Below are 27,808 nucleotides of genomic sequence, written 5' to 3'. Positions count from 1 at the left end.
ATGATCACAGCTTGTTGATTGAGGACGCATGCTTGCAGGATAGAGACGGCTATATGACAGCAGCCTGTGCAAAGGTTATGTGTGTTTTAGAAATTGATCTGGAACCAGTGTCTGAACTCAATGATTCAGAGTCACAGAATCACCATGTTTGTCACGGTAGTGCTGTTCTTTCTGGCAACTTTGCTTTTCTGGTTTATATTTTCAAGTGGAAGACCAGAAAACTTTCCTCCAGGCCCTCAGCCATTACCCATTCTTGGAAACCTGCTGGAGGTCAATCTGGAGAATCCCATCGCTGGCTTGGAGACGGTAAATTGAAGCTCCGATCCCAAGAATTGACCCTATTTTTTATGTTTTTTCTGATGTGTTAAGAATGTAACTAATTGCATTATTTTGGGGGATTTTGTGTGGTGCAATATGTGCTTTTTTTTAATAATGTTTATGTAGTCTACAATATTTGATCAGCTAAATGTGTGGACTTGTTTCTTCATTAGTATTCATTGACTGAACATTTCATAATAGTTTCACTAGTTTTGAATAGTGATAAAGATTCAAAATATGGTGTATAATGACTTTTGAGAATTTAATTTTGTATTGTGATTCATGTAATTTTGTGTATCAGGTAATTTCATCTACTCAAACTGTTTAATCCAAATAGGTTCCTCTCAACTCTATTAGTTAATGCAGCTATTGGTGCATGTCCTCAAGCATGGATAGCCGATTGAAACATGTTGAAAATATAATGATTTATGGTGCATTTCTGATGGGTTTTGCCACGATAATAAGGTGAACCCGTCACCTGAAATGACCCAGATTATTTAAGGTGAACCCGTCACCTGAAATGACCCAGATTATTCACGGAGTAAATCTTTCACTGCTGCCACCAAACAAATTCAGAAGGAGTGACGATGTTTGTTCTATTTGAGTGAACATTTTTAATGATTTTCTAAGTAATATGAGTTCATAAGAATATTGAAATTAATTTGTGATCGTAGATGACTAGCTTGTTGCTCTGGTTTGCATAATGACCAATGGGAATGTCTCCTTATTATTGGCACTTGTATAATCCACCGCATTTCTGTTCCCAGCTGGCCAAGCGTTATGGTAACATCTACAGTATTTTCATGGGTCCCAGACCTGCGGTCATCCTCAATGGAATCGAAGCCATTAAAGAAGCTCTGGTCAACAAAGCAGCCGACTTCTCCGGCAGGCCACAGGGCCAGATGGTGAACCACGCCATACAAATTAAAGGTATAGAGGTTGCTTTGCTCTGTTTGTCTGCACAAAGTGACATTTGAGTTTTATGTGAGGTGATGAAGGATCCAGGCCACCAAACATCAGCGATCGTATTCAGATGTTTATTTGATGTGATATTAACAACTTTAGGCGCATTGGTTCTATTTCTCCAACACAAAATTGAGATCACAAAGAATTAAATCAATAATATCAGCAATGTAGCCCCACCTTCAATTCCTGTCACAATTTCCTGGAATTTCTGCATTTTCCCACAACCAACATCAGAAGTATCTGAACTTGGATAAAATCACAACATGCAGAAAACCAGTAACCCAAACTAATATAATGAAATGTAGCAAATACACTCATCTCTCTGGGGTCGAAAAATGCACAAAAGCAGTGTCCAAGTAAAACCAGAATCCACTTCATGTTAAATGTTAAGTCATTACAATGGCGTCATCTGGTGGCAGAAAAGGTGTAACACTTGTGGGGGAAACAAACACTCTAAAAGCAACTTTGAAAGAAAGCTTATTGTTCTGGAAGGATAAAATCTAGCTTCCTATAAAAGATTCTAGTGGCCAGTCACGAACATTTTCAGTCGACTGGGAGAAGTTTCAACCCATCCATCCATCCATTTTCTCCCGCTTCTCCGTTTCCGGGTCGCGGGGGTGGCAATCTGAGCACCGTCACCCAGATCACACAGCACCAATTAAGAACCTTCCTGCAGGTGGTGAGCCCACGGGAAACTGCACTGAATCAACCGATGAAACTCCAGGAAGCTGATTAAATCAGCCACCTCTTTCACCCTCAAACAAAACATAAGACTCCAGAAAGATTGGGATGCTGAATGAATATGTCTTCTTCCTCTACATTTTAAATTTAAACCGATTTTTGCCACATTTCCTCGAACTGGGCTTCATAACTGGTCCTTGTGTCCACACAGAAAATGCCCCAGGAATAATTCTGGCAGATTACAACTCAAACTGGAAAGAACAGCGACGCTTTGGCCTCATGACCCTGAGGAACTTTGGTCTGGGCAAACAGTCCATGGAGCAAAGGATTCTGGGTGAATTACAGCACATCACAAATATCCTGGAGCAGAGTGTCGGTGAGTATGTGTACCTCGGATTGATTGTGCGACCTGATTGATGTCGCATCCTAGATTCAGGGTTGATGTCCGTTCTGCAGATAAAACCATGAATCCTCAGCTGCTCTTCCACAACGCAGCGTCCAACGTCATATGCCAAGTCCTGTTCGCCAAGCGCTTCGGCTACGACGATGAGCTCATGAATTTCTTTGTCAATTATTTTCACAAGACCTCGAAACTGATCAATGGATATTGGGGTATGGTGAGTTACCCAATAACGTCACTACTAGAATTGTGGAGGAATGGTGACGACACTGCAGTGAGGTCCTGTTGAATACACAATGACAAACCTAACAACCATTTATTTGTATATGTTTACACAGAAAATGTTACAATTAATGAATTTTGTTGACAGATCTATGACTTTGTTCCAGTGGTGCGCAAACTACCGCTGCCCTTCCAACAGGCCTTTAAGTTGTTCAAGGTATTTTTTATTTATTTATTTTGTTGAATTCACATTTCTTTTAAATCCACTTCAATCTGATGGGCTCAGTATTTTCTTTTTTTTAACCAAAAACCATGAAATTATTCAGATAATTTGTGAAGATTCATTAAATGTAGGGCCACATTTTAATGCAATGGTATAAAGTATAGATTGAAAGGTTATTATGGCACTATTTTACTAATTCCATTACACGTGCAATCCACAGTTTCTTCTTTTTTTTTTTAAATATTGTATCTCAATCCTTTTCACCTTATTATTTTTTTATTTACCATACTTTATTAATCCCTCTTGGGGAAATTTCTTTACCAAACTGACCCATCGGTGGGCAGCCACAGTAAGGCGCCCGAGGGGAGCCGGCGGGGGTCCAGGGTCTTGCTCAGCGAACCATGTCTGCCTGGTGAACGCTCAAGATCACAGTATCGGTGCCTTTAAAATGCCTGTATCAATGTCCGTGTCCTCTGTATACAACTGTTTGTCTTCAACCTTTAGATCTGTAATTCTGAGGAAGCTGTGACAGTTTACAAAAATCTTTGTCTTTGCCAGATTGCTCGTGAAATATATCATGAGAAACTGGACGAGAGCAAAAAGACCAGAATGTCTGGTACACCCCAACATTTTATAGACTGCTACCTGGATGAGGTGGACAAGGTGTGTATGTCAGCAATATTTATTGATCCATTACTGTAGTCCAAATGAATATTTACTCACTGTGTCATCCTGCAAAGAGAGGAAACGAAGCCTCATCCTTTAGTGAAAATCAGCTGGGTTCCATTCTTTTGGATCTTCACTTTGCTGGAACTGACACCACTGCCAACACCATACTCTTCATTTTCTTCTACTTGATGAATTATCCAGAGATACAAGGTAAACCCAGATGTGGAGAAATCATTGAATCAATTAAATACACCGCAGTACTTCAGCTACATACTGTGTGTCTTAGCGTCTCTAAAGTCCAATGCATGAGCTTGTTGTCTTCTAATCTGTCTGAAATAGATCTTCATTTTGGTGTATCATAAAGTAATTGTCTCTGTTTTGTCCTGACATTTTTGTAGAGCGCTGTCAGCAGGAAATCGATGATGTTCTCCAGGGAAAGGATCAAGCCTGTTTTGAGGACAGGCACCAGATGCCTTATGTACAGGTCGGATTATCAGGCCAGAACTACACCTGACCTTGAACTGTGATATTCAATCGATGTCTTGACCAACATCTTAATCATGCAGGCTGTTATTCATGAAATCCAGAGGGTGGCGAACATGGTTCCACTTGGCGTGGCTCACTGCAGCTCTAAAGACACAGAGTTAATGGGATTCTCCATTCCAAAGGTAACAAGGAAAGACAAATCATTAGTTTTCTGAATTTGCTATTCAAAAATTTGCACAGGTTCTTTGAAAGCCTTTAAAGGAACAGAAAGCTGGTACTGTAGGTCCAGGGGCCATTACTCCATCACATTGAGAAGAGTTGACATGGTAGAGGCATCTGATCAGGTCTATTTTCATTAAAGTACACCAAGCACAAAAATCTTGAGGCCTTACCCAGGACCACGAAGGAGAGTCAATCTCCGGGATACAACCTGAATAAAGTTTCTTTCTGGTCTCCAGGGAACCATTGTTATCGTAAACATGAAATCGGTGTTGGCCGAGGAGGGACAATGGAAATTTCCTCATGAATTCAACCCTGAAAACTTCCTCAACAACCAGGGAGAGTTTGTCAAACCAGAAGCCTTCATCCCCTTCTCTGTTGGTGGGTGAAATCACTTTTACTGGCAAAGACGTGTAATAAAGGAGCTTCTAATTCACGTGCAACATATATTTTAGGTCCTCGGATGTGTGTCGGAGAGAATCTGGCTCGCATGGAGCTGTTCCTCATCACAGTGTCTCTGCTGAGGAAGTTTAAGTTCATCTGGCCGGAGGATGCAGGAGAACCGGACTTCACTCCAGTTTATGGGGTGACCCAAACACCCAAACCTTTTCGTATGAAGATAAAGCTCAGAGACACCACGAGGGTGTAACTTTAGTCCAACAGACCATAAAAATATGTGAAGTTTTAGCTTGTTATCTCACATCATAAAGATAATGGTAAAAGGTTAAGTTCTCCATAGCAAAATCTAAAATCAGACGCTTATTTTGTGGTTTTGTGCATACAGTTTGCACCCTTGTCACATTGTTTCTGTTTGCAATAATAAAATAGACGTAATAATCAATTAGCTCTAAATGTTTCAAACATAACCTGCAATAATTTTGCAAAAACAATCCTGAGTGATTATAACTGTTACATCAGAAAGAATGACTGTATTGTGTGTAAAAACATCAGTGTAACAGTTGATGTCTTGAATCTAGTTTTAAAAGTGACTAATAGTCATGAATTCAGAACTGAAGAAGAAATCTTCAGCCAGTAAAATTGTCAAATTGTAATGACAATTTTAAAGGAGAAATTATCACAAAATAATTGTGTACTACATGTATTATCTGTTGATAGTACAAAACAAAAAACATGTGTCCTGTGATATAAAAACAGTATTTCTTGTAAAGGACACAAACTGTTTGACAGAATGTCAATAAGTTCACTTGCCAATATGGGGGCAACATAATCGGCATATTCGTCCAGATATGATAAACTTCAGACCTCAGCTGTTCCCTCACACCTTGTCCATAAGGATCATGGTTATCCAGCTGTCCGGCTGGTCAGAGTAACCCCAGTCTGCGCAGTGACATGAGGGTTTTCAGGTCATGTTAGTCTTCATTCCAAACCTGCCCCCCTTTAGAGAGGGACCAAGCCAGAGGGTCTAATTCTACTCCTTACTTATTTTTGTATAACATCTTGTGTCACGCCCTTTAGTTTTTTTGGGTGGCTTCATGTCTTGGAGCGTCTTGCAGACTGTCGTACACGAGGCCCAAAAGCTGACCAAGGAAATACATTATTAAACCCGTACAACACCTGTAATGTTCTGTCATTGCACATTGTATTGTATTTGTGTAGATGCACAATGGGTTTGCAGTCCCAATCATGTGCTCTTCATGGAACCATTGTCAGCCCCACCCTGTTGTCGACATTATGCGAAGCGGGACAATGGAGATCCCCTCGTCAATCTGACCCTGAAAACTTAGGAGAGTCGGTTAAACTAGAAGCCTTCATCCCTTTCTCTGTCGATGGAGAAAACAGGAGTCACTCGCACATTTGAGGGGGTGAAATAAATTATTTATTTTTTTTATCACCTTGTGGCTATTCAAACAGATTCTCTGATGTGTCTCGGAGTGGGTGTAGCTCACATGAAGTTCTACCTCATTGTTGTGGCCCTGCTGAGGACATTTATGTTGATCTGGCCTGAAAATGCAGGAGAGCCTTTACTCTGGTTTACACCCAAACCAAAAAGTTCCAACTTAGAAATAACACTTTTGATATAGCACGAAACAATAAAATCAAACACATGTAAGCACAATTCACAAGTGAAACCTTTTTTTTTTTCTTTTTTGAAATATGAAGGTGTCATTTTAAAATCCATCATTTGAATATTTCTGTGTGATGTCCACCTTGTTGTGGAGGTATGTGGGAAACAGGCAAACAAAGAGGCAAAACAAAGAATGGCCAGATGTTGTTTGCACACTTCTGGAAAATTCCATTTCCAATCACTGATAGTGAGTGCAGTGAAACGCGTGCGAAACAAAGGGTAAAACCTTAGTTTTTTCGCAGAGAAAAGTCTTTTAATTCTATTCGAAGTAGAGCGACAGGTTGCAATTTTCAGTGTTCTTAATCTTGTATCACATTGACCTTCGGGGGGGGGGGGGGGGGGGGGGGTGTGAAGTGCTAAGTCTACAATGGCACCGTTGGTCTAGATCTCCACTGAGATGACAGATGCAAATAACTAGTGTTTTCCAACTATGCCCAGTGAGTCCTGGAGGGATTCCATGTGTCTGTGGGTCTTGTTGGAAGTCGGAGTCCAAAAGAGTCCTGAAGTCTGCGCTAGGCATGATAGAGCCCCGCAGACCGATACCATCCCGAGCCACGGGCCACAGGACGTGATGCCCAGACACCTGAGGGACCACAGAGAACGGCCGCAAGCCTGAAGACCTGTGGTCAAAGCAGCTGCCGCCACCGAGGCCTACCGAGAAGGACCGAGGCAATGGGGTAGCCCTCCCACCCTGTCGACCACCCAGCCCCAGGCCCCCAAAGAGCCAGAGGCACCCTACAACTCGAGGGAGTGAACCAGGAGCACCAGCCAGCCGAGTGCGGTCACCCTGAAGGAGCCAGCCCAGCCAAGTGTGGGCCAAAATGGGCCATAGCTCCAGGTGCTGGTGTGGGCCCAGCCGTTGCCAGAGTGCCCATGGGTCAACCTGCACACTCCGGCCGCACCGGGAGCCCAAGCCAGTGTCAGCGTAGGCTGCGTCCCCAGCACATCAAGGCCCCAGAGGACACAGCAGACCCACCACCCGTGCACCCCGGCACCACCAAGTCCAACACGAGACCAGCTCACCCCATAGGGCCCCTGCACCGGCACATGGTAGAATAATCTGCATAGAATACTAGTTTAGCAACATTGATAGTCCAAAGTAGATAATTTGTCAAAATAATAAGTAGAGGTCCCAGACAACTGCCTTGTGGAACGCCAAACTCCAGGCATCTGTTACTGGAGAGAATGCGATTCAGGTAAATCTCCTGGGATATACAAGACGAATAACTTTGCATCCATATCAAACAAGAAGAACCAAAATGATAATCTCAAAGTTTAGCCAATATGTTAAATGGTTAAAAAAAATTATTAAATATGACCACACAGCTTCCACCATCATGGCGTTATCTGTGGCCTTTGAATTAGAGAATTAGAAGTAGATTGGTCAAATCTGTATGCATGTTGTCACCTTGTCATTAGCTTCTGTGTTCTGAAATGAGATTTATTTTTATATACATAAAACAGTTTCCATTATTTCTATAATGGTAGAATGCTTGCAGGCCTGGAATTGACTAGATTGAAAACAGATTTGGCATCTTATATAGAGGGATAATCTTAGCTTTCTTCCACCTCATTTAACAGACAACTGCAAACATGTATAATGTTTATGCAATGTTTGGTTATCTTGTCTTTGGTGGTATTTTATACATACCTCCTCATGATAACATTCACCCATGAGATGCTGGAATATGTTTTTTTAGTCATTGAATTTTCAATTTAAAAGAAATACTGTAGGTGGATGTAGTTGCAGTGATGGTTAATGAACATACAACACTATAAGACTTTTATGGTCTCACTCAGAAATAAGCCTGGACATGTCTTTTTTTCCCCCCTCTTGCCTGGTATACAACCACATACAGGCTCACTCAACTCTGTGCTATTCAGTTTAACCAGGAGCCTTTTGATGGTGGGACAGTGGCGTATAATGGAAGCTTTTGTGTGGGTGCTGTATTGTTTCCCTGGGTAGTCTTTTGATTGTTAGTGGGAGGCCGGGGGTGGAAGAGGGGTGGGCGTCAATGTGTGTGTGTGTGTGTGTGTGTGTGTGTGCTGACATGGAGCTTCTGTGATGACATTCATTTGGATGACTGATGTGGAGGTGAGGACGGAAAGAAAGGAATAAACTGATGTGGAGCTGAAAGAAAAACAGCATCATCAAGGACGAAGAGCTTTACCAACTGATATGGATTTAAAGAGAATCAGACAGACTTGGGATTATCAGTAAGAGACCATCAGAAGTGGAATTTCTTAAACATGGACTAGTGGCCTGATATACATACACACACACACACACACACACACACACACACACACACACATACACATTTATACAAACTAATTTAGTAGACCTTTGGCCTCCTGTTCTGAGCCGTCTTGGCAGTGGACAGGTGTCAGTATGCAGGAGTCTCCAGGTGCTGTGGGGGTGGATGGCAGCTATGCCAGCAACGTCCCCGCCTTTCTCACCAAGCTGTGGACGCTGGTCGAGGACCCGGATACCAATCATCTTATCTGCTGGAGCGCTGTGAGTCATCTCCCAGACACACTGCAAAAACAAATGCCTTAATGTTGAAGTCATATATTTATCAAGGTGTGTGTTGTTAAAAATACTAGTGTTGGATGGAGTCTTTAATCTTTTAGGTTGTTTTTTTTTTTTTTTTTTTCTTTATAACCTATTGTCAGTTTCGAAAATGTGAGTTCTTACTTGGTTACTTTCACAACAAAATGCTCACTAACTGGGCCGATGTGATCAAACAAGCCTCTCTAGACATAGAAAATGATATAATGTATGGTGAAATAGAAAATATAACAATATAATATGCATGTTATATGTACACTATATGGAGACTGACTACAGCTTGCAGCAAGATCACTACCTTAATTGTTAGAAAATGCCATATGATGAGGCTTTGTGATGAGGTACATGGTAGAGGGTGATTTCACTCTTCATATTCATTTCGAACAAAATCTTTTGAAAAGTAGAAAAAAGATATATTTCTGAATTTATAACAAAAATAAAACTTAATCAATGGGATAGAAATTGTCACTGAATGTCCTAAAAAAACTTTTATAATCTAGTTGTCTCATAACAACATCAGTTTCATGATGATGTGTGTTGCAATTGTCATGATCTTATAATGGTTAATTTTAAAGAAAAAAAGGCAGGGGATAAATGCAGATATAACCATATACACTACTCACAAAAAGAAAGTGATACTGCGGTGAAAGTTCAGGATGAACCTAAGATGCAGTCTAACCTTCACAGGTGAACTTGTTGTGACCTTCTCTAAACTTTTGAATGCACGTGTCAAACTGTTCAGTGTTTCAGGACGTCTTGCACAACTTGCTGTTCTCTAATAAGGAGCTTCACAGCAAATTTCCCAGCAGGTGTTTGATCCATGAGTCCATCAATACATTTCCTGGCTCAATTAAAATGGGTATTTAAACAGTTCTCATCATGCTTTTCACATTTTGACATCATGAGACCAAAACAACACCAAACAATTGATCAACTCGACCTCGCCATTGCGAAACATCAAACAGGAAGTTCTCAGACAAAGACTCCACTGAGCTCAGGGTGTCACGGAGAGCCATCAGCAGGTTGAACAGAGAAACTGGAAGAGTCAAAGAAAGACATAGAAGTGGACGTCCTTCGTCCACATCCCACACCGATGACTTCTTCATTGTGAGCAGCGCCCTGCAGAACCAGATGATGAATGTCACTGAGTAACTCCAGGCACATTTAAAGGAAATGAGAGGCACCCAAGTGTCACATCAGACCATTGAAAACCGTTTACATCAGCGTGGTCTGCGTGTTAAGACGCCCTGCAAGGGTACCTGACCATGACCACCAGGCGCAGGCCTCATCGTCTTCCATGGGCTGGGGAGAATTTCTGCTGGGCAACCAACCAGTGGGACCCATTGCTGTTCTCTGGTGAAGGTCTGTTGACACTGAGGAGAAATGATGGTCGCCAACGATGCTGGAGACGTCAGGGAGGGCGCTGTGCTTCTGGTGGAGGAGTTAGAGTGTGGGCAGGTGTGTCTCATCAATGCAGACCGGCAGTGACCAGCTCATACTCCCTGAATGACATCATTAATCCATCTATCGTGGCCCTGTATGAACAACATCAGTCTAATTTCATCCTCATGGATGACAATGCTCCAGCTCATCGAGGTGGCATCATGAGGGAATGGCTGATGGAGACTGGGGTATTTCAAATGGAGCGGCCTGCACTATCTCCAGACCTGAATCATATAAAATCTCTGGGATCAGTTGAGACGCCATGTAAAGGCTCATAATTCTGTAACCCAGAATGTCATTGACCTGAGGGCCGTCCTTCAAGAAGAGTGGGATGCAGACAATAAATCAACTTGTGAGCAGCATGAGATGTTGTCAAGCCATACTTGATGCTCAAGGTGACACGACAAGTTATTCAGAAGTTAAACTTTTTTGCTGTGGTACACCCACTGTTGGCTTTTGTTTCAACAAATAGTTTGAGATGAGGGCATCACTATGGCATGCCAAATATTCCGAACTAGAGTATTTTCTCTATCGGAAGTGGACATTGTCTCTCTTTAAAAGAGAACAGATCAGTTCAATCCCATATCTATGCAATATACAGAAAGCAGCATGAGCTATCTTAACCAGCACATCGAGAAATATCATTGTCAGAAATATGTTTCACTTGGTTTTTTTTTTTTTTTTTAAATATATGCATAAATAAGCTCTGCACCTGCTTTATAAGCCTGGGAATGAAATCGTGACTCATCCCTGAAGGAAGGAGAAATGGAGCTTTTCTGACACAATGTCTGAACTGAATTCAGCGGCTGTGGGGAAAAGATTTTGCTCCTTTTGCAAAGCTTTTTGAAATATTTAGGTCACGTTATTTCCTATGCAAGAGGATGTTTCTGCTGCAGGAACAGATGGTGGTGGTGGTGAGGTGTGTTTTAACACTAATCACAAGAGCAGCTGCTGAGTTGATTTAATTCCATTATTTACACATAATCCAATGAGACCGAAATGATCAGAGACGATGCTAATTGACTCTTTCCTTTCTATTCATGCTCTGTATTTTCAGACTGGGACCAGTTTTCATGTGTTTGACCAGGGACGCTTCGCCAAAGAAGTTCTGCCAAAATACTTCAAACACAATAACATGGCGAGCTTCGTCCGACAGCTCAACATGTGTGAGTTGTTTTGCCTTAAATTCGGCCTCATCTGCCTTCGAGTGCGGGATTCACTGGTTTTCCCTGCATCTTCTTCTTAGACGGTTTCCGTAAGGTGGTGAACATCGAGCAGAGCGGCCTGGTGAAGCCGGAGAGAGACGACACCGAGTTCCAGCATCTGTACTTCCTGCAGGGCCACGAACACATGCTGGAGCACATCAAGAGGAAGGTGTGGAAGCAGAAACACAACACAACATCTCAAAAGCTGCTCAATCCAAAGCATAGAGAATCTAAGCCATAACATGATATACTACTATTATAAAAGAATAAAATCCAAAATCTCCAAAAGAAGTTGTCAGGCATCACAATTGCTCATCTTACAGTGCACTTACATAAAGCTACCTCTTTTTGCTTTAGATGTCCATCTGGCAATAAATATGAATCCCAACTGTGTTGTCTTGTTTTTTATCAGTTCTCGACAAAAAACACAAATTTTAGGTCCTGACATTTTGTAAAACTCAACAGAATAAGGCTTCAACAGGTGAATCACATGTCCCATCAATTCATTCGTCAATTTCTTTCAAACAGGAACAAGATTCACATTATAGAGCATCTTCCTCCAATCAGACATTAGATCTCCCCAGCGTGCTCACAGCGACGCACATTATTAAGGATGAACTAACTAACTAAGAAGTAATTGGGAATATTGTAATCGTATTGTAATTCTTTCACAAGATCTCATTAAAGAAATATATTACAAACTGAAAAAATTACATAGTTTAGTATGATAGAAGCTAATTCATTTAAAGGAACCTGTGATAATATATTAGGGCATCTCTAATTTAATCAAATTTAGTTTAGTATAGTTTAGTTTTACTCAGAGATACTAGAGGTCTGTGCTCAAATGCACGTGAGTCGGACCTTGCAGTTGTATTCTCTGTGTAATGCCTGGATATTATTTTCCAAAACATGCTGTGCTTTTGTGTTCACAGGTGTCCATAGTGAAAAGTGAGGAGACCAAAGTTCGCCAAGAGGACCTCAGTAAACTTCTGTATGAAGTTCAGCTTCTCAGAACGCAGCAGGACAACATGGAGTGTCAGATGCAGGACATGAAACAGTGAGTACCAAGACTACCCTTGTTTTAAAGAAACTACAACCAGGTAATCGCTTCCAAAATATTTTTGGGACTCTGACTTATGAGCGTGTGTCCACAATCACAACACTGTTCTAATAGCAGTATCAGTTAGTGTGCATCACAAACAAAATGGTGTGGTGGTTGATTGTTCAACCACCACACCACACCACCACAACTGCCAAACATCTGGATATTGTGTTTTAACGTGTCTTGTACAACGATTTGTCATTAAGCTGTTACTGCACTCATGTATGCACTTTAGTTGCAGTGAATCAATTTATTGTCGCCTTTTATTGATTATAACACAAATAGATATATGACATATGACAGACATACAAATAATCTCAGCATTATGGTGACATTAGGTTACTGGGTGTGGATAAAGATGTAGTATTACATCAACAAAAAATGTAAATTAGAAAATAAATATGTTGCATTCAGTACATTACACTTAACTTGATGGGAGTTGCTGTTTTATTTATTTTGTCTTGAATGGGGAAATGAAATGTGACTTTTTTCCCCAAAATTTGTAGTGAAACAATACTAACATTGGTGCACATTGACTTCCTTCCTGCTGGTATTGGTGTCCACAGGGAGACAGATTGGAATGAACTCACATTTTTTTATGGTTGAGTTTGTGGACAGTCAGGTAATTGTAAGACGATTGTTCCACCGAACAGTTATTTATGCCGGAATTAAACTCCCATCATGATGTATGATTTGTTTTCTTTTTATTTGAGTTTAAAATGTGTAACAATATATGATGTTGCAGTCATGTACAGTATAAGTACTGTATGAGACGCAATATCTTGTAGAGAGAGAGGTGGAATCTGTCTGCAGAGTTTTTATATATTTTTATCGTCTGATGATCAATATGGCTTTTGAAATGAAGAAATGCATCAATGAAGAGCCACAGAGACTTTGTATAGTTGACTCTTGCGATCTTCTGTCCAGCTATTTTGTGACAAATTTGCTCGGTCTCACATTTAATTTAATCAAAACATGATGTGCTTTGTTTTGCTGATATCGAGGGCATGTTTGTTTAAAGAATATCTGGATTCTAGTTTGGGGGGAAAAACGGCTATTGATTGTACTCCAGGTGAAGAAACAACATGTATGAGATGCAAAAAAGTGGCCCTGAAATGGAACCTTGTGGAACCCCATGATTGACAAATGTATATAGCGATTTATGGCCTTTCACGCCAACATATTGTTGTCTTTGAAACGGATCAGACCGAACTGGTCTGATGACATAGTGTTGAAATGTTTTAACTCAGATGTCAGAACTGATTGTATCAAATGTTTTGGATAAGTTTAAGAAAAATGTAAAGTGCAAATATTAAGGACGTGTAAAAAAACCCAGAAAGTCCTGTTTCCTCACTTTTATGCTGCCGGGTTAATGTTGAGTAAAATGATCAATTTGCTAAGAATTTTGAACCTTCTCATATTACTTTCTGTTTAACTTCACTTGAGACACAATGTGTCTGAAAATAGTCTCCAAATAAATGAAAAAAACTAATCAAGTTCAGAAGTTACTTTTCTAATGAAGACTGGCGACATTGTGCCCTGGCTATGAAGGTAACTGTGACACTTAAAAAAAGAGGCATTTCTACAACGTTAATACAAACGTCACAAAACCTTTTGTGCATATTTTAGGGAGCATAATGTGAGAGTGGCAGTTGACCTGTCTTTTATTCCTCTTGTTAATTTTCAACAAATCACCTGGTGGATGAAGAGACTTTTTTCTCTGGAGTCTGTTGTTGCCGAAAATAGCTGCCGTGCATCTATTGTGTGCCGGTTTTGCTTTGTGATCAGCATTGTTCCCTTATTGTGAGGAGAGAATGTTCACCTGCTCACCTGACTAACACACACACACACACACACACACACACACACACACACACACACACACACACACACACACACACACACCACACACACACACACACACACACACACACACACACACACACACACACACACACACACACACACACACACACACACACACACACACAGACACTGAGCGACCACATACTTAGAAAGGATGAGCACATGCACATGTGCAGCCTCACATGAAGGCGCACATCATTTCCCTGCAAATCAATCAGTCTGTTGTGCTGTCTGACCTTGATTATAAATGTAGTAAAGTCTATTTCTGTCTTTGCTGTGTCGGAGCACTGTAAGGGTTAGGGTGTCTCTGCTTTGAAGCTATTCCAGTGTAATGGCTCCAGAAATTGAGGAACAGTGGCGACGCTTTCACTATCTGCATCCGTGTCCAACTGAATGACCCTATGTGACATTACAGAAGTCTCAAGGGTTATATGTCGGTGACAGGGAGTCTACACAATGGGAATCAAAACTATGCAGATGATACAATAGATAAACTAGAGAAGAAAAATAAAATGCTTTGCCATGATAGAAAAAAAGCCCCCAAAGACTTAATGGTGGTTCGTCGTGACTCACTACTTGACATGAGATCCCAAGCACACGACTCAAAGACAGGACAGGGGTTAACAGTTCATATATAATCCATAGACCAGAACAGTGGACAGACCGGCAGTCAGAGAGGGAGTTGTAACGACAGGAAATCCAGAGTGAGGTTTCGGTGTCATATTTCAGTCAATACTGAGCACGGGCAGCCACAACTTGAACCATGAATGTGTATTAATAGAAAAACATGAAACATAAACGGGATGCCTTGAAGCAAACAGAGTCCAAATACCTGAGAACAGATAACATGTTGGAGGGAGTCTAGAAAGCTGTCATGAGTGGATTAACTAGTGAATGTGATCCGTGCTGTATAAGTGAAGGCCATGTGCCATTGAACTTCATGACAGTGGTAACCACACAACAAAATATTATTGTCTCTGGTGATATATAACAGTGCTTCCCACCCTTGACGCCCTTGTGGTGTTGCCTGATATTACAGGGAGAGCTAATGCTCCATCTGCTCCGAGGAGGATCACATAAGAATTAAACATGTCAAAGTAAAAACTAAAATGGAAATATATTTTCTGAAATGAGCTTTGCGTCACTGAAAGTGTTGTCAGTACCAGCGATCGAATATGAGGCAGAGGAAGATTATATGAGGAAAAAAAACAATGTTGTAAAAAAACATTGCACAGGGAGAACATGCAGACTTCACACAGAAAGATTAGATTTAGATCTTTTTTGCCACAGACATAAAAGAAACACATTTGCACACACACTTTCCTCAGAAATTATAAAAGCATATTTACAAACAATTTTCACACAGTAGGACCCTTTTTGCTGCTCTGACAAGGAAACAGGGTAGTTTAGAGAACTCGTGTGGTTTTTATCCATTTTCCATGGTGCATTCATAACACAACAGTTAACTGTTTATTTTTCTTCTGTAAGAACTGTTTAAGAAACTTAATTAAAAATATATATATATTGTTAACTGTTAACGAGTACAGTTCTTTAAGTAGACTTAACACCGTATGACAGTTATAATAAGGATTTGTTTTAAAACTTTTGATTATATCCAATTAATTATTGTGCTTTATTTATTCTTAATGATCATGTGAATGTACTCATTACAATAAATACAGAAGTTACTGTATCTGTACTCCAATCAAAGTTGTTTGCATTGATAAAACTAAAGGATTTGAGCCAAGCAGGGTAATCAAATGGTTTGAGTTGAACTAAACCCATCAGGGTTTACGGGGCAGGCAAGTCCAATTAAATTCCTTCTAATTTGAATGGATGTTTGGAAGATAAGCTTTGACTTGCTTAACCCTGCGTTCGCTGTGTCGTTTTGTCTCATCTGCAGGCAGAATGAAGTGCTGTGGAGGGAGGTGGTGTCACTGAGGCAGAACCACACACAACAACAGAAAGTCATGAACAAGGTCAGTTCATGTCGGAGTGTCCATGACGGACATTTGCCCTTCAGGTTGATACAAATATTCTATGTTACGAGGACTCAAAATAGACTCACAAAAGTAGAATAGCAAATAAATGAAGTAAAACAACCTCGTAAAATAAACTAATATGGATACAATCAAATGTGCTTCGACGTATCGCCAATTGATGGGAATACAAACATGTAGAAATATGTAGGACAATATAAATTATAACTTCAAATTACACTGATTTGGTACTTTGGACACATACGCATGAAAAGTGTAAAATATTTCTATCTCTTATTGTATTTATTTATGTGGAAACTGCTCATTTAGATTTTAGCCAATATGATGCTATAAGTCTTTTCTCAGAGTGACAATAATGTTTCTACCTTTACAACCAAAATACTTCCTTTTGAAATCTTTGATCAGTCCAGATATGCAGCAATCTGACCAGAAACTTAAAAGAAGAAATCTTTATATATAACACAAGATAGAAGCTACAATATCATAGAAATTCAAGTGTGAGAAACATAAAGATTTAAGTGAAAATAATAGCATCTAAAAAATAGTACGCAAACAGTATTAAACCAATGGTAGTGGTGTTGGTGATATTGGGGAAAAAAAGGCCAGAACCTTACTGATTTCATGTCCTTTTGGTGTAAATATTATGTAATATTGAATAAAGTGGATTGGCCCACAAGATGTTTTGAAGGACAAGCAGATGAATTAAGATTGTTAATCTTTCGGCACCATTTTCATTCAAAGGCATATTGATAATTCTAAAAAAAAAGAAACAAAAAAAATAAAATACATTTTAGGATTTGCAGTAGTGACAACTCGAACGGGATGTGTTTTGTTCATTGTGTTCAATTCACTGCTGCAGCTGAGAGTTTAAACAGTGTTTTTAATAAGATTAATATACCAGGAGGGATAGGGATCATAAAGATTATTTTACTTTTCACACTGTTTCAAGACAATTTGTGTGTGTGTGTGAGAGAGAGAGAGAGAGAGAGAGAGAGAGAGAGAGAGAGAGAGAGAGAGAGAGAGAGAGAGAGAGAGAGAGAGAGAGAGAGGATGCTGATTCATGCTGTGCTGTTTCTCTCTTTGCCAGCTGATTCAGTTTCTGTTCAGCCAGATGCAGTCAAACACTCCCACCACCGTGGGACTGAAGAGAAAGCTGTGAGTACACACACACACACACACACACACACCCACACAAAACAAACAAAAGTGAGACAAACAGTGCTGCAGTGGGCCGGAGGGAAGGGCTGGCTCAGCTGACAAACTGAACAATCTAACTCAACAAGAGCTGTGTGAATGGAGACAAGTGCTGAGTCAGTCAGTCACACCTCCACACACACGCACACACACACACACACACACACTGAAGGCCAGAGCAGAGGCCTGACCCTGCTGCAGCGTGTGCACGTGCCGGCGTGCGTGTAAAAATGCTGCTTCAGCTTTGTTGCTGAGTGAACGAGGCCGACAGGAGAAAGCAACGACAAGCTGGAAAGTTAAACTGACACAAAACTGTGTTCTTCTGGGTGAGGAGTAATCAATATACATAATTTACATATATCAATATGATGTGAAATGTTTAACAAATGAATAAAGGAAGTAACTCATGTGAGAATGTACCTGTACAACATGGACACGTTGAAGTTTCAACATATTTTCACGCTAAAACGACAAGTTGACATCCATTCATTTCCTAAACATGCGTGAAAACGACACAGAATTAATCAGTCAAACTTTATCTGTTTCATACTTTTTAGTTCGATTTAAGTGCTTCACAGATGACTGTCATAAAAGGTTATATAGAACAAGTGAGGAGACAAAAACAACAAAGATGGCAAGTAGAAATAAAAACAGTAATGAGTCAAACTAAATGAAATATTAACTGGATTGAAAATATCATGAGCTAACAAAGCATAATGATTAAATAAAGGACAAAGTAATTATATATATGATTTTGATAGACTCACTAAAACGTCAGGATATTTGGCCTTCTGGTGAAATTTATGAAAATAATTATAAAGCATCCCATGACAATAACTCAAATCTGAGGCCATGTCCATGCATGTTCAGAAACTCAGTTCAGCCTCATGAGATCCCTGAGAGATCTTGTTTTGTTTTTGCTTCATTGTTAATATTATAATTTATATGTGACCTGCCATCAGATTCCAAGATGTCCTGAAATGATCAGTGAAGTTATGTAAATGTAAAACTACCCATGTCAGCGTATGTGCCTCAGTTTTAAAGTTGTGAGCAATCCAAGCCTGCAGAAATAAGACCAAATGATAAAGAGAAGAGTATTAGAGAATGTGGAAGAAATATGATTTGGAAACTGTTTGGATGTAGGTAAATGTATAAATAATGGATGTACAAATGTACAAATAATAACCACACAGATTTGGGCCACTTTTTCCTTTTTTTAGCCCCATTCAGCCTGACAGTGTGACTCCTCTGACTCCACACAGCATGAAACTGAATTAAAAAAAAAAAAAACTACTGTTCCCCACAGGCCTCTCATGTTGGACGATGGCTCACCCAGCCCTCCCGCCACCAAGTTCAGCCATAGCCACCCAATGGAGTCCATGCACGAGGCCTTCTACATTCAGTCGGTATGGAAATCAAACGCCAACAAATCTACGATTTAAACTGGGAGAATGTTTTTAATTTTGGTCATTTCAACCAGAATTACAGCCGTAAAAAAAAAAAAAAAAGTAGAAGAATTTTTATTTATTTTTTTAACATGTTATCTTCTGTGAGGTTATTGCCTCGGTCAATGACACTATAATTAGTGAGCCGTTTCTCTGCTGACCTTCCACTTCCAACACAAATGTTGCTGGCAGCCACGTTCATCAAACATCAACTCTGAAACCACCGGCTGAATTTTTATTCTCAGTACTTGGCCTGTCTGGAGCTTCAACTTTACCTTCAGAGCCAGTTGATTTAGCACACAGCTTCCCTAATGCAGCACTAATCATATTGATTTCAATGTAAACGCCACGCTCCCTCCAAACATGACATCACACTGAATATATTGTTGGGTGTAAATCTCCTTTAACAGCATGCCATGGTATATCAACACTAGGGGGAAGCAGTGTGCAGTGACCGGTGTGCTTCAGAACGCTGCCTCGCGCACAAAAAGCCTGAAAATGAAACCAAATGAAGAAGATTTTCTTTTGGAGTCAACTTTACCAGCAAAGAGCAAAGAGAACAGTCAAACTGAAGAGGTTTCAGTGCCTTTATTTAATCAATTTTAATACCTTCAGGTGAACGTTTCCATTTTTGTCTTAATTTGAGAAGCTTTTAAGTTTCCAAAATGAGCTTGTTATGATTGAAATGGCATCAGCATGTTCAGATTCCTCATTAAATCTGTGCATGTGCATGTACCCAAGAGCAGGTCATTTGCACTTGACCTGGCCTAGTATAAACCTCACTAACTGTGCGATTTTAAAATTAACTACCTGCAGTCAAAGGCCGAAGCGTCAGAGTTTGTGTTCGTTTTAACTGTTTCATCTTACTTTAACCCAGCTTTCTGACTTAACCTGTGCACATTTTTTTATACAGTTGGGTGAGACTCGTATTTACTTTGATACCTTATTTATCCACATTGTTGTTTGTATTCTTGTTATTTTTAGATTTCTAGATGGAGCATTGTTCATTTATGATGCCTGAGTAACCGATAATGTAGAAGCATGATGTTTTTGCTGGTGCAGGCCCACCTGACAGCTTTCATCTTCGTCCGCAGCCTTCCAGTGATTCTGCCTCCTGTTCTAACAGTGGGTTGACAGGAGGACCAATCATATCAGATGTTACTGACATGTCACAGGCCAGCATGGCCCTTCAGATGCAGCCCGATGAGACCAGGTGAGGGTTGAGACCAGACCCACGTCAGGTCTGGTAGAAAGTGATCCCTGCCTCTAACCGTGCAAACTGTTTCTAGGGAGAAGTGCATGATGCTCATCAAAGAAGAGCCTGTGAGTCCGGGAGTGAGAGGAGGAGGGAAGGGAGGCAGCGTCGGAGGAGGAGAGGCGGTGGCGTTGACCTCCTCTTGTGAGGTGTGCTCCGCCGAGCCTCCTGTGCTCCCTGTGGCGATGGTCCAGTCTGTCCTGGAGGGGAGGGGCTCGGCGGCCTCTGTGGTGGAGAGGAGGAGTAAGAGACCTGCCCTGGACAGGTAGGAGCTCAGGATGGAGATCACAAATCAGGACACACACCAATTCGGCACTCAAAAAGTTTTTACTAAAGGTTACATATCAGAAATATGTTTGATTAACATGACCATACTCTTCGTTAAATGGTTCATTCTAATACATGTTGTTCAGATGACATAAACATTAGGAGGGACTCAATCTACTTAATCTGAATAGATGGAAATGTGCGGCATGATTAAATTGCTCCACCTATTTATTTTTAACTTCAGGGTTTGACGTTGACCTGCCCCCTACACATAACAGTTGTATGAACGTCTGTAGAAGGACTACGACTCCCTGATGTGCTTGTTTCTCCTCCCTGTCCTTGTTTGTGGTGCGTTTGGGTGCAGAGTGGAGGTTTCAGACTCAGTGGAGAACGTGGACATGAGTCTGGAGGAGCTGCAGCAGCTGCTGCTCAGGAGCCACCCGCACAGCGCCGTGGAGGCTGGAGCCAGCGCTGTCATGGATGTCAGTATTTCTGTGTGCTACACACACACGCACACACACACACACACACACACACACACACACACACACACACATAGATACAGATTTGTTGGCTCTGTGTGAACCGAAAAATGTTTTTCTCCCCTCCCCAAAAATGTTTCTCCGCAGCCTTTCAGCTTAAGCCTGCCTCTGACTGAGTGGAACTTCACAGAGATGGAGTCCAACCTAAAAACAGTGAGTCTCTTAATGTCATTATTGTATTTATTGGAAAGGAAACACATGAACAGAGCATCAAGGATTTCCTTCCTCTTTTTTTCATGTCATTGCAGTCACACTCTACCTGCTACAAAAACAAGAACACCTGTATATCACCAGCACACAATACATGTTCAGAGTGTTTTTTTTTTATGTTTTCTGGGAATTGAAACAAGCCTATTTTGATAAGATTGGGTGTTAAACATGTTGGATTTAAAACGGAAAATATATAGGGTTTTTGGGAATACTGCAACAAGCTCTGAGGACTGTTTCAGGTCACCTGCCCAGTATTGACTTTTTTAAAAAATTTGCTTACTTTGTACATTATCAATTCTACAAAGACTATGAAAACTGTAAAAAAAAACAAAAAACAACCAGTTTCATCTTAAATGTTCTTCAGTGCCAGTGTAGAATTCAACATGGTTTTAAAGTTGTCAGGCTGCACGGTGGGAAAACTGGGATTGGCTCCAGCGCCGCGTGACCCGGCACAGGATTAAATAGTGTAGAAGATAGATGGATGGATTAACGCTGGATACGTTATTGTTTTATTTCACTTTTAAGGTATATTAATTAAAGGTTGTGGTTTACTCTCCCCCAGCAGTGACTCATTAATGTTCACCTTAAAGTCCCAAGTTTCAGTGTGATTTCTGGTACGAAAACTTGAAACTAGAAGGTTACTTGTTCATTATTAAATTGCACTGTACGCGGTTTACACCCCCCAAACAGTCTGAGACCTCCAGCACTTTCAGTTGCTATTTGAAGTCGGGGGCAGAGGAGACACGTGTCGGGCTGCATTTGCATTTTTATTGAATCTTGTGTTTATGAACTTGTGAACGGCCCTGAGTGAAGAATGAGTCAACTGAAAATCTGACATTTTGATTATATTGTTACCTGCAGGTAAATCTATATGCAGGCATCCAGACCCCCAAACATTCAGAACAATAGTTACAACATATTAAATAACGGCAGTAAAAATAACTAATAATAAAAATATTATTCCAATATAGGAGCATTAGAAACGCTTACAATTATACAAATGAAGTGCGGTTTTATACTTTAAGGTGAACCAAAGTCAGAGAACACATTAAGTATGAACCTTTGTTATCATTTCTCATTATTCTTTCAGATTAGTGCTATTCTAGAAGTATTTATCTGTTTTTCACCCTCTATTAGACATTTATAAAATAATATTATATTTAAGTGCTTCCTTTTTGGATTGTTTTTCTGGTTGTAAATGAAATGGTGTAAATCATAGAAGAAATCCCTTTTGCATACTGAACTTTAATTTGACATCTTAATACTATTATTTCAGCTTTTCAATGCCACTTGCTGCTGGAAATACCTTGGCAGGACAAGATGAAACACACAAACCTCTTCACTCATGGTTGCATCATTACAATTATTATACTAATCTGAACTATACAAATAACTAACTAACTAACTAACTAACTAATTAACTACAAACAACAAAAACAAAACACAATCACTAAAAAGTCTACAAGAACAATATAAAGTGCAATAATGGCATGTGAAATTCCACAAACCCAAACTCCCATGGTGCATTGCAGAACAACAGTTCAGTTCTTGCAACATGTATGTATGTATGTATGTATGTATGTATGTATGTATGTATGTATGTATGTATAATACATGTATGTAGACTTCCATGTATTATTCAAGTATCACTTTCACTTTCGTTTCTGAGATGAAAGATTTAAATGAAGAATTGATGAAATTAGTAAAAAAATAAAAATAAAATTTCCCTGGAAGTGAACAATCATTCACCATTAAATTAGTTTAATAAAAAAAAAATCAATAATGGAGAATTCAGGTGGATATTCCAGTAAAACATGTGGAAGTCTATAGTGTAAGTTGCAATGACCCAAGTAAAGAGAAGCAGACCCCTCCTCTCTCCCTCTCCCTCTCTCTCTTTCTCTCCTTCTCTCGACCTTAAACAGTTTTTCAGAGTGATTCAGCTATCAGTGCGACGGCATATTAACAAACCCCTCCATAAACCCTTTGCGTTTGCATTTTAGACTCATGCAGAAGTAACGTGGAAACTTTGTGCTATTAAGTGTTAACTGGCTCTAATCGGTGAATGATTGTTGGCCTGAGAAGAGAATTCCTCCACTATATTGACTCTTCATGTTAAACTGCCCCCAGTTGTTATTCACTGCGCCGTTACGACATCAAACACGGTGTTGCCAAACACAACAGATGCACTGTGCTTGTCCTCAACCGTCACTTAATGAAAGTGCCTTTTGTTTTCCTGTGTTGCCTCATGTGTTGAGGAATTGGAGTGTAGCACCTGTCACATTTGTCACAAGAGTCGTTCCGGGTATTAAAATCTCTTCCATCGTGCAGACGTGCTCCTATGATTCAGCGTTTGCTCGTTTTGTATCAAAGGAAAACATTTTTTATGGCTGCAGTACTTGAAGCTAAAAACTGACAAGGACAACTGTGATGCTGGCATATACTGGTTCCTGAAAGTTGTGTTTGCTCCAAGTACATGGCCACAAAAACAACTTTTGCACATCATCCAACCAATCTTTTTATTCCTAACATTTGCCTGTATTCTTATCCTTGAAAGCCTTTAAGCACAAGCTTTAACAACTATATTGGATTACAAAACATTCTCACATGGTGCATTCAGGCTGAATTAGGTTTTTCAACTTTAACAAAGTGGAAACTTCGGCCCCGTTTAGGCGACGAACGTTTTCAAGTGAAAATGGAAAAGTATCATGATCACTATCATGGGTTTCTGTTTACATGACAATGGTGCTCGGATTCACCTAGAACACAACTTTTTGAAAAGGCTTCCAAAGTGAAACATTTGAAAAATGCTCTGCCGATGTCACGAAGAAAAATGCAACTGTTATGAAACACTATTCCTACGGATACGCGCTACGGCTGTAGGAAATAGCTCTTCTGCACATCAATGTGCAATAACATCAATGGCAGCCTCCAGAGAGTCATGACTCCCAGTCCATATTCTCCTGGGACTTCATAGTTTTATAGTTGAAATCACCCAGAATAGCAATTCAACTTGGCTGTCTGTCCATATGAATGTCCGTGTCCTTACCATTGTTAATATGTATAGCGTATTGTTCTCTGCACAAGTGTATGTGGTTTTTTTTTTATCACAAAAACAAACAACAGCACCCACTAGTGGCCCAACATGAAAACCACATTGTTTTCAGGTTTTCTGCTGTTTCCGTGTAAATGGACATCGTTTTCAAAATGTCGCCTCATAAACAAGAAATTCTTTTAGAAACAATAATGCAAAAAATGCTCAGGGGACAAAAAATTCAACAATGTGCTCCTGAGATTTTGTACAATATCACCGTGACAACATCGTACATTTGCTGCCAATTTGTCATTTATACATCCATGATGTGATTCTCTGTTTCCACTACATTCCAAAGCTGCCCTTTTCACTGCAAACTGCTGACTACTGGGACATTTTGAGTTAAATGAACTCATTGTTATGTTGGGAAAAAAAAAAAAAAAAAAAAGAGGTGGTACACTGTGGTCATAAAGAGACGGACGTGGTCAGCAACAATACTCAGGTAGAGGTAGGTCCAACACCTTACTGAGTATTGTTGCTGACAATGTCTATCAAAAATACTCTGGTAGGTACTATAGGTCCAAAGCGTGCGAAGAAAATCATCACCAACACCATTACACCATCAGCAGCCTGAACCGTTGACACAAGGCAGGACGGATACATTCTTTGATGTGGTTTACAACAAATCATGACGCTACCATCGGAATATGGTTTGATCAGCCATCAACAAACCATTTCTACAGAAAGGCCTGGTAAAAAAAAAAAAAAGATCTATCTAAAAATATTTGTGCTTTGCCTCATTTAACAGCTGATCAAAGTTTATCAACAGCTCTGGCATACTTTAAAGAAAATAATTACCACCCTTCTTCCAAAATGGTACTTATCGGTCTAAAAAGCTAATTATTATCAGCGTAATAGAAGCGAGCTGATTTCTCCTCGTCGGTCTCGGTTTGGTTTTGTTGGAGCAGCTGACAGACAACACAAATCCCGGTAATTAGAGAGTACAGCGGGCTTCTCCACCCTCAGTCACAGGCTGCGTGTGCCCCGTTTGCCTCATGTTCTCTTCGTTTACTGTCATTCACCCATATTCTTTATCTGTCTCTGCATGACGGCGACACTTCTTGTCTGCTAATGAGAGAGAGACTGATAATGAACGTTTTCCCAACGTTATCAAATCCTTCTCGGTTGCGATTACGCTGAGAGAAACTGCAGAAATGGCTTGCCCTCATGAGGCCATCTGGTTGCTCGCCATTGTTTGTTGCTTTTAGCTCATCCGGTTGTGCAAGCAAATGATAATTGTTTATTGAAAACAGCTAGAAAAAGTTTGGTGTTTTTTTTTTGTATATTTCAGAGTTTTTACAACCATAAAAACTCTGATTTTCCAGAATTTCTTCACAAGATAACACTAGATGAATGTATCAGGGTTACACATGAGTCCAGGTGTTGGTGGAAAATTTAAATTCTCACATTTTACATCAAAGTGAATCTGACCCAGGTCTGTTTTGCACATGAAAGAATAAAAGTTCGATAAATGATCAAATGGAGTTCGAATTTGTAATGAAATCACAAATGAAAAATGTCACTGAAAGCTAATTTTCAGGTGTATTATAAGCTCAAATGTAACATAAAGTACGTGTTAAATGTTCAATTAAACCGCAAAGCACATTACACCCAGCTCACTGCTTTCAGGTGCTGCCATAGCTTTCTTATTGTTTCCATTTTTAGTGGCAATACATTCAGACCAACCAACAATTCATGAACATTGTAAAAAGATTTATTTGGATTAAAAAAAAGCAGGTGGAAAAAAAATAAAAAGATGATCACATTCCTTTCGCTCAAATTATCTCATATTTTGAAATACTGTGTTTTCAAGACTTAAGTCTGGAAGATTTGCTTTGTATTGCATTTTATTTTTTGGAGATGGATAACAACCAGTTTATTCATCCTCACAGCACAAAGTAAGACACAGATAAATAATTCCAAAGAAATGGCATGCGTCCTTATATTAAATACGAGCATTCAGACTGGGTAAGCCTATTAACATGTATAGTCACCAATGAAACTACATGCACGCACTGGAATGTGTTCAGAATTACCCTGAGAAAGCCTGAATCGGAATCGAACCGGGTTGTACTGACTGGTGCAGAGTTCATGTTGTATGGTTTGTTCTGAAATAGCTTTCCTGACAGATGATTTAAAGAGTTGAGCTGACAATCAATGTTTCCCTTTGGATATGAAACATATGTCAATGTGTTTTCTGATCTGTATTGAACATCAAATAAAAGCTAACTATAATTAATAAGTTAAAGTGCATAGAAAGAGTTCCAGTGGGATTTGAGATAATGAAAGTGTTTTCTTTTTACAGTATATGTTTCAGAGCCAGGAGGCCGAAGCTTTTCCAGCCTCCGGCTGTGAGGAGCAGTGACTCTGTGCATCGGGCCGTTGTTTCTGAAGTGAAAGGTAACAAACCTGTGATTTCACGCACAGCAACTACGGGTTAAAGACACAGCCAAAAAATAAAAATAATAACGATAATGATATATATATATATATATATATATATATATATATATATATACTTTTTTTAAATGTACTTTCCCCTTTTGAGCTCCTGTCAATTTCTTTGAATCCCAGTCCATCTTTTTAACGCAGGGTACAAATATAACAAGCTCAGTCACATCAAATAGATTTTTCTATCATTTTAGGACTTCATTTTCACATCCAAAACCCTTTTGGTAAGAGTATGAACGTTAACAAAGAATTTTTTGTCTTTTTTGTTTTCATTTAGCCTTAAAAGTAATTTTTTTCTTTACTTTCTCTGTTTTTTAGGTTGTTGTTTTTTTAATCCAGTATTTTAATATCTTTTGGAAATAATTGTTTTATTGACATTTATTTTTTCATTCATTTATATTTTCATTGATTTAAATTAGCTTTGTATTGTCTGTCTTTGTTTATTTATTGTTCCATCCATGTTATTTTTTTAATTATTATTATTCATTTTTTATTTTAATTTAAATTTAAATTTTTTGTTTTATTTATTTATTTATTTATTTATTTATTTATTTATTTATATTTTATTATTGTTTATTTAACAAATAATTATTGTGTTTATTTATTAATCAATTTATTAATATCAATATATTAATCAATCCCCTATCAAAACAGATCATTGAAACGAAAGATATTTAACGTCCTTGTCTGTTCTTGTAATTTCATCAGAGACAAGCTGGGTCTTAACGGTTGTTTTCCTCCATGTGTAAACATGTGGGTGTTGTTCGTCCCTCACACTGACTGTGTCATTTCTCATTGTTTCCCTCCTCAGGCTGCACAAGCTGCTGCTCCCCTCATTACTCCACTCTGCGTGAGATTATTCCCAAGGTCCTGCCAGGCTGTTTCCTACACGTGA

General features: G+C 39.5%; 2 protein-coding genes across 3 annotated transcripts; both read left to right on the top strand.

The window, feature by feature from the left end:
* The first annotated feature begins 16 nt into the window (after positions 1 to 16).
* LOC308117161 (cytochrome P450 2D15-like) lies at positions 17 to 6,260 on the top strand. 2 transcript variants are annotated; one of them, XM_080475859.1, is made up of 11 exons: positions 17 to 306; positions 1,086 to 1,248; positions 2,177 to 2,341; positions 2,422 to 2,582; positions 2,736 to 2,804; positions 3,369 to 3,473; positions 3,551 to 3,689; positions 3,878 to 3,963; positions 4,046 to 4,147; positions 4,424 to 4,565; positions 4,640 to 6,260. In XM_080475859.1, the coding sequence occupies exons 1-11, from the start codon at positions 121 to 123 to the stop codon at positions 4,831 to 4,833; spliced, it is 1,512 nt and encodes a 503-aa protein (XP_080331985.1). In that variant the 5' UTR covers positions 17 to 120; the 3' UTR covers positions 4,834 to 6,260. The 2 variants fall into 2 exon arrangements, with proteins under 2 accessions (XP_080331985.1, XP_080331986.1); XM_080475860.1 differs by lacking the exon at positions 2,422 to 2,582 and having other exon boundaries at positions 129 to 306; positions 2,755 to 2,804.
* A 2,402-nt stretch (positions 6,261 to 8,662) lies between these two features.
* hsf4 (heat shock transcription factor 4) lies at positions 8,663 to 26,827 on the top strand (the record flags this gene model as incomplete). Its single annotated transcript, XM_080475871.1, has 12 exons — positions 8,663 to 8,788; positions 11,343 to 11,451; positions 11,532 to 11,659; positions 12,423 to 12,547; positions 16,362 to 16,437; positions 17,546 to 17,613; positions 18,959 to 19,058; positions 20,192 to 20,310; positions 20,387 to 20,617; positions 20,984 to 21,101; positions 21,249 to 21,314; positions 26,768 to 26,827. 12 exons carry the CDS (start codon positions 8,663 to 8,665, stop codon positions 26,825 to 26,827), a joined length of 1,326 nt encoding a protein of 441 aa, XP_080331997.1.
* Between the last annotated feature and the right edge of the window lie 981 nt (positions 26,828 to 27,808).

Source organism: Lipophrys pholis, assembly GCF_963383615.2.
Source record: "Lipophrys pholis genome assembly, chromosome: 11".
Taxonomy (NCBI): Eukaryota; Metazoa; Chordata; class Actinopteri; order Blenniiformes; family Blenniidae; genus Lipophrys; species Lipophrys pholis.
The sequence above is the reverse complement of the archived record's forward strand: the minus strand, read 5'-3'. Positions and strand labels throughout refer to the sequence as shown.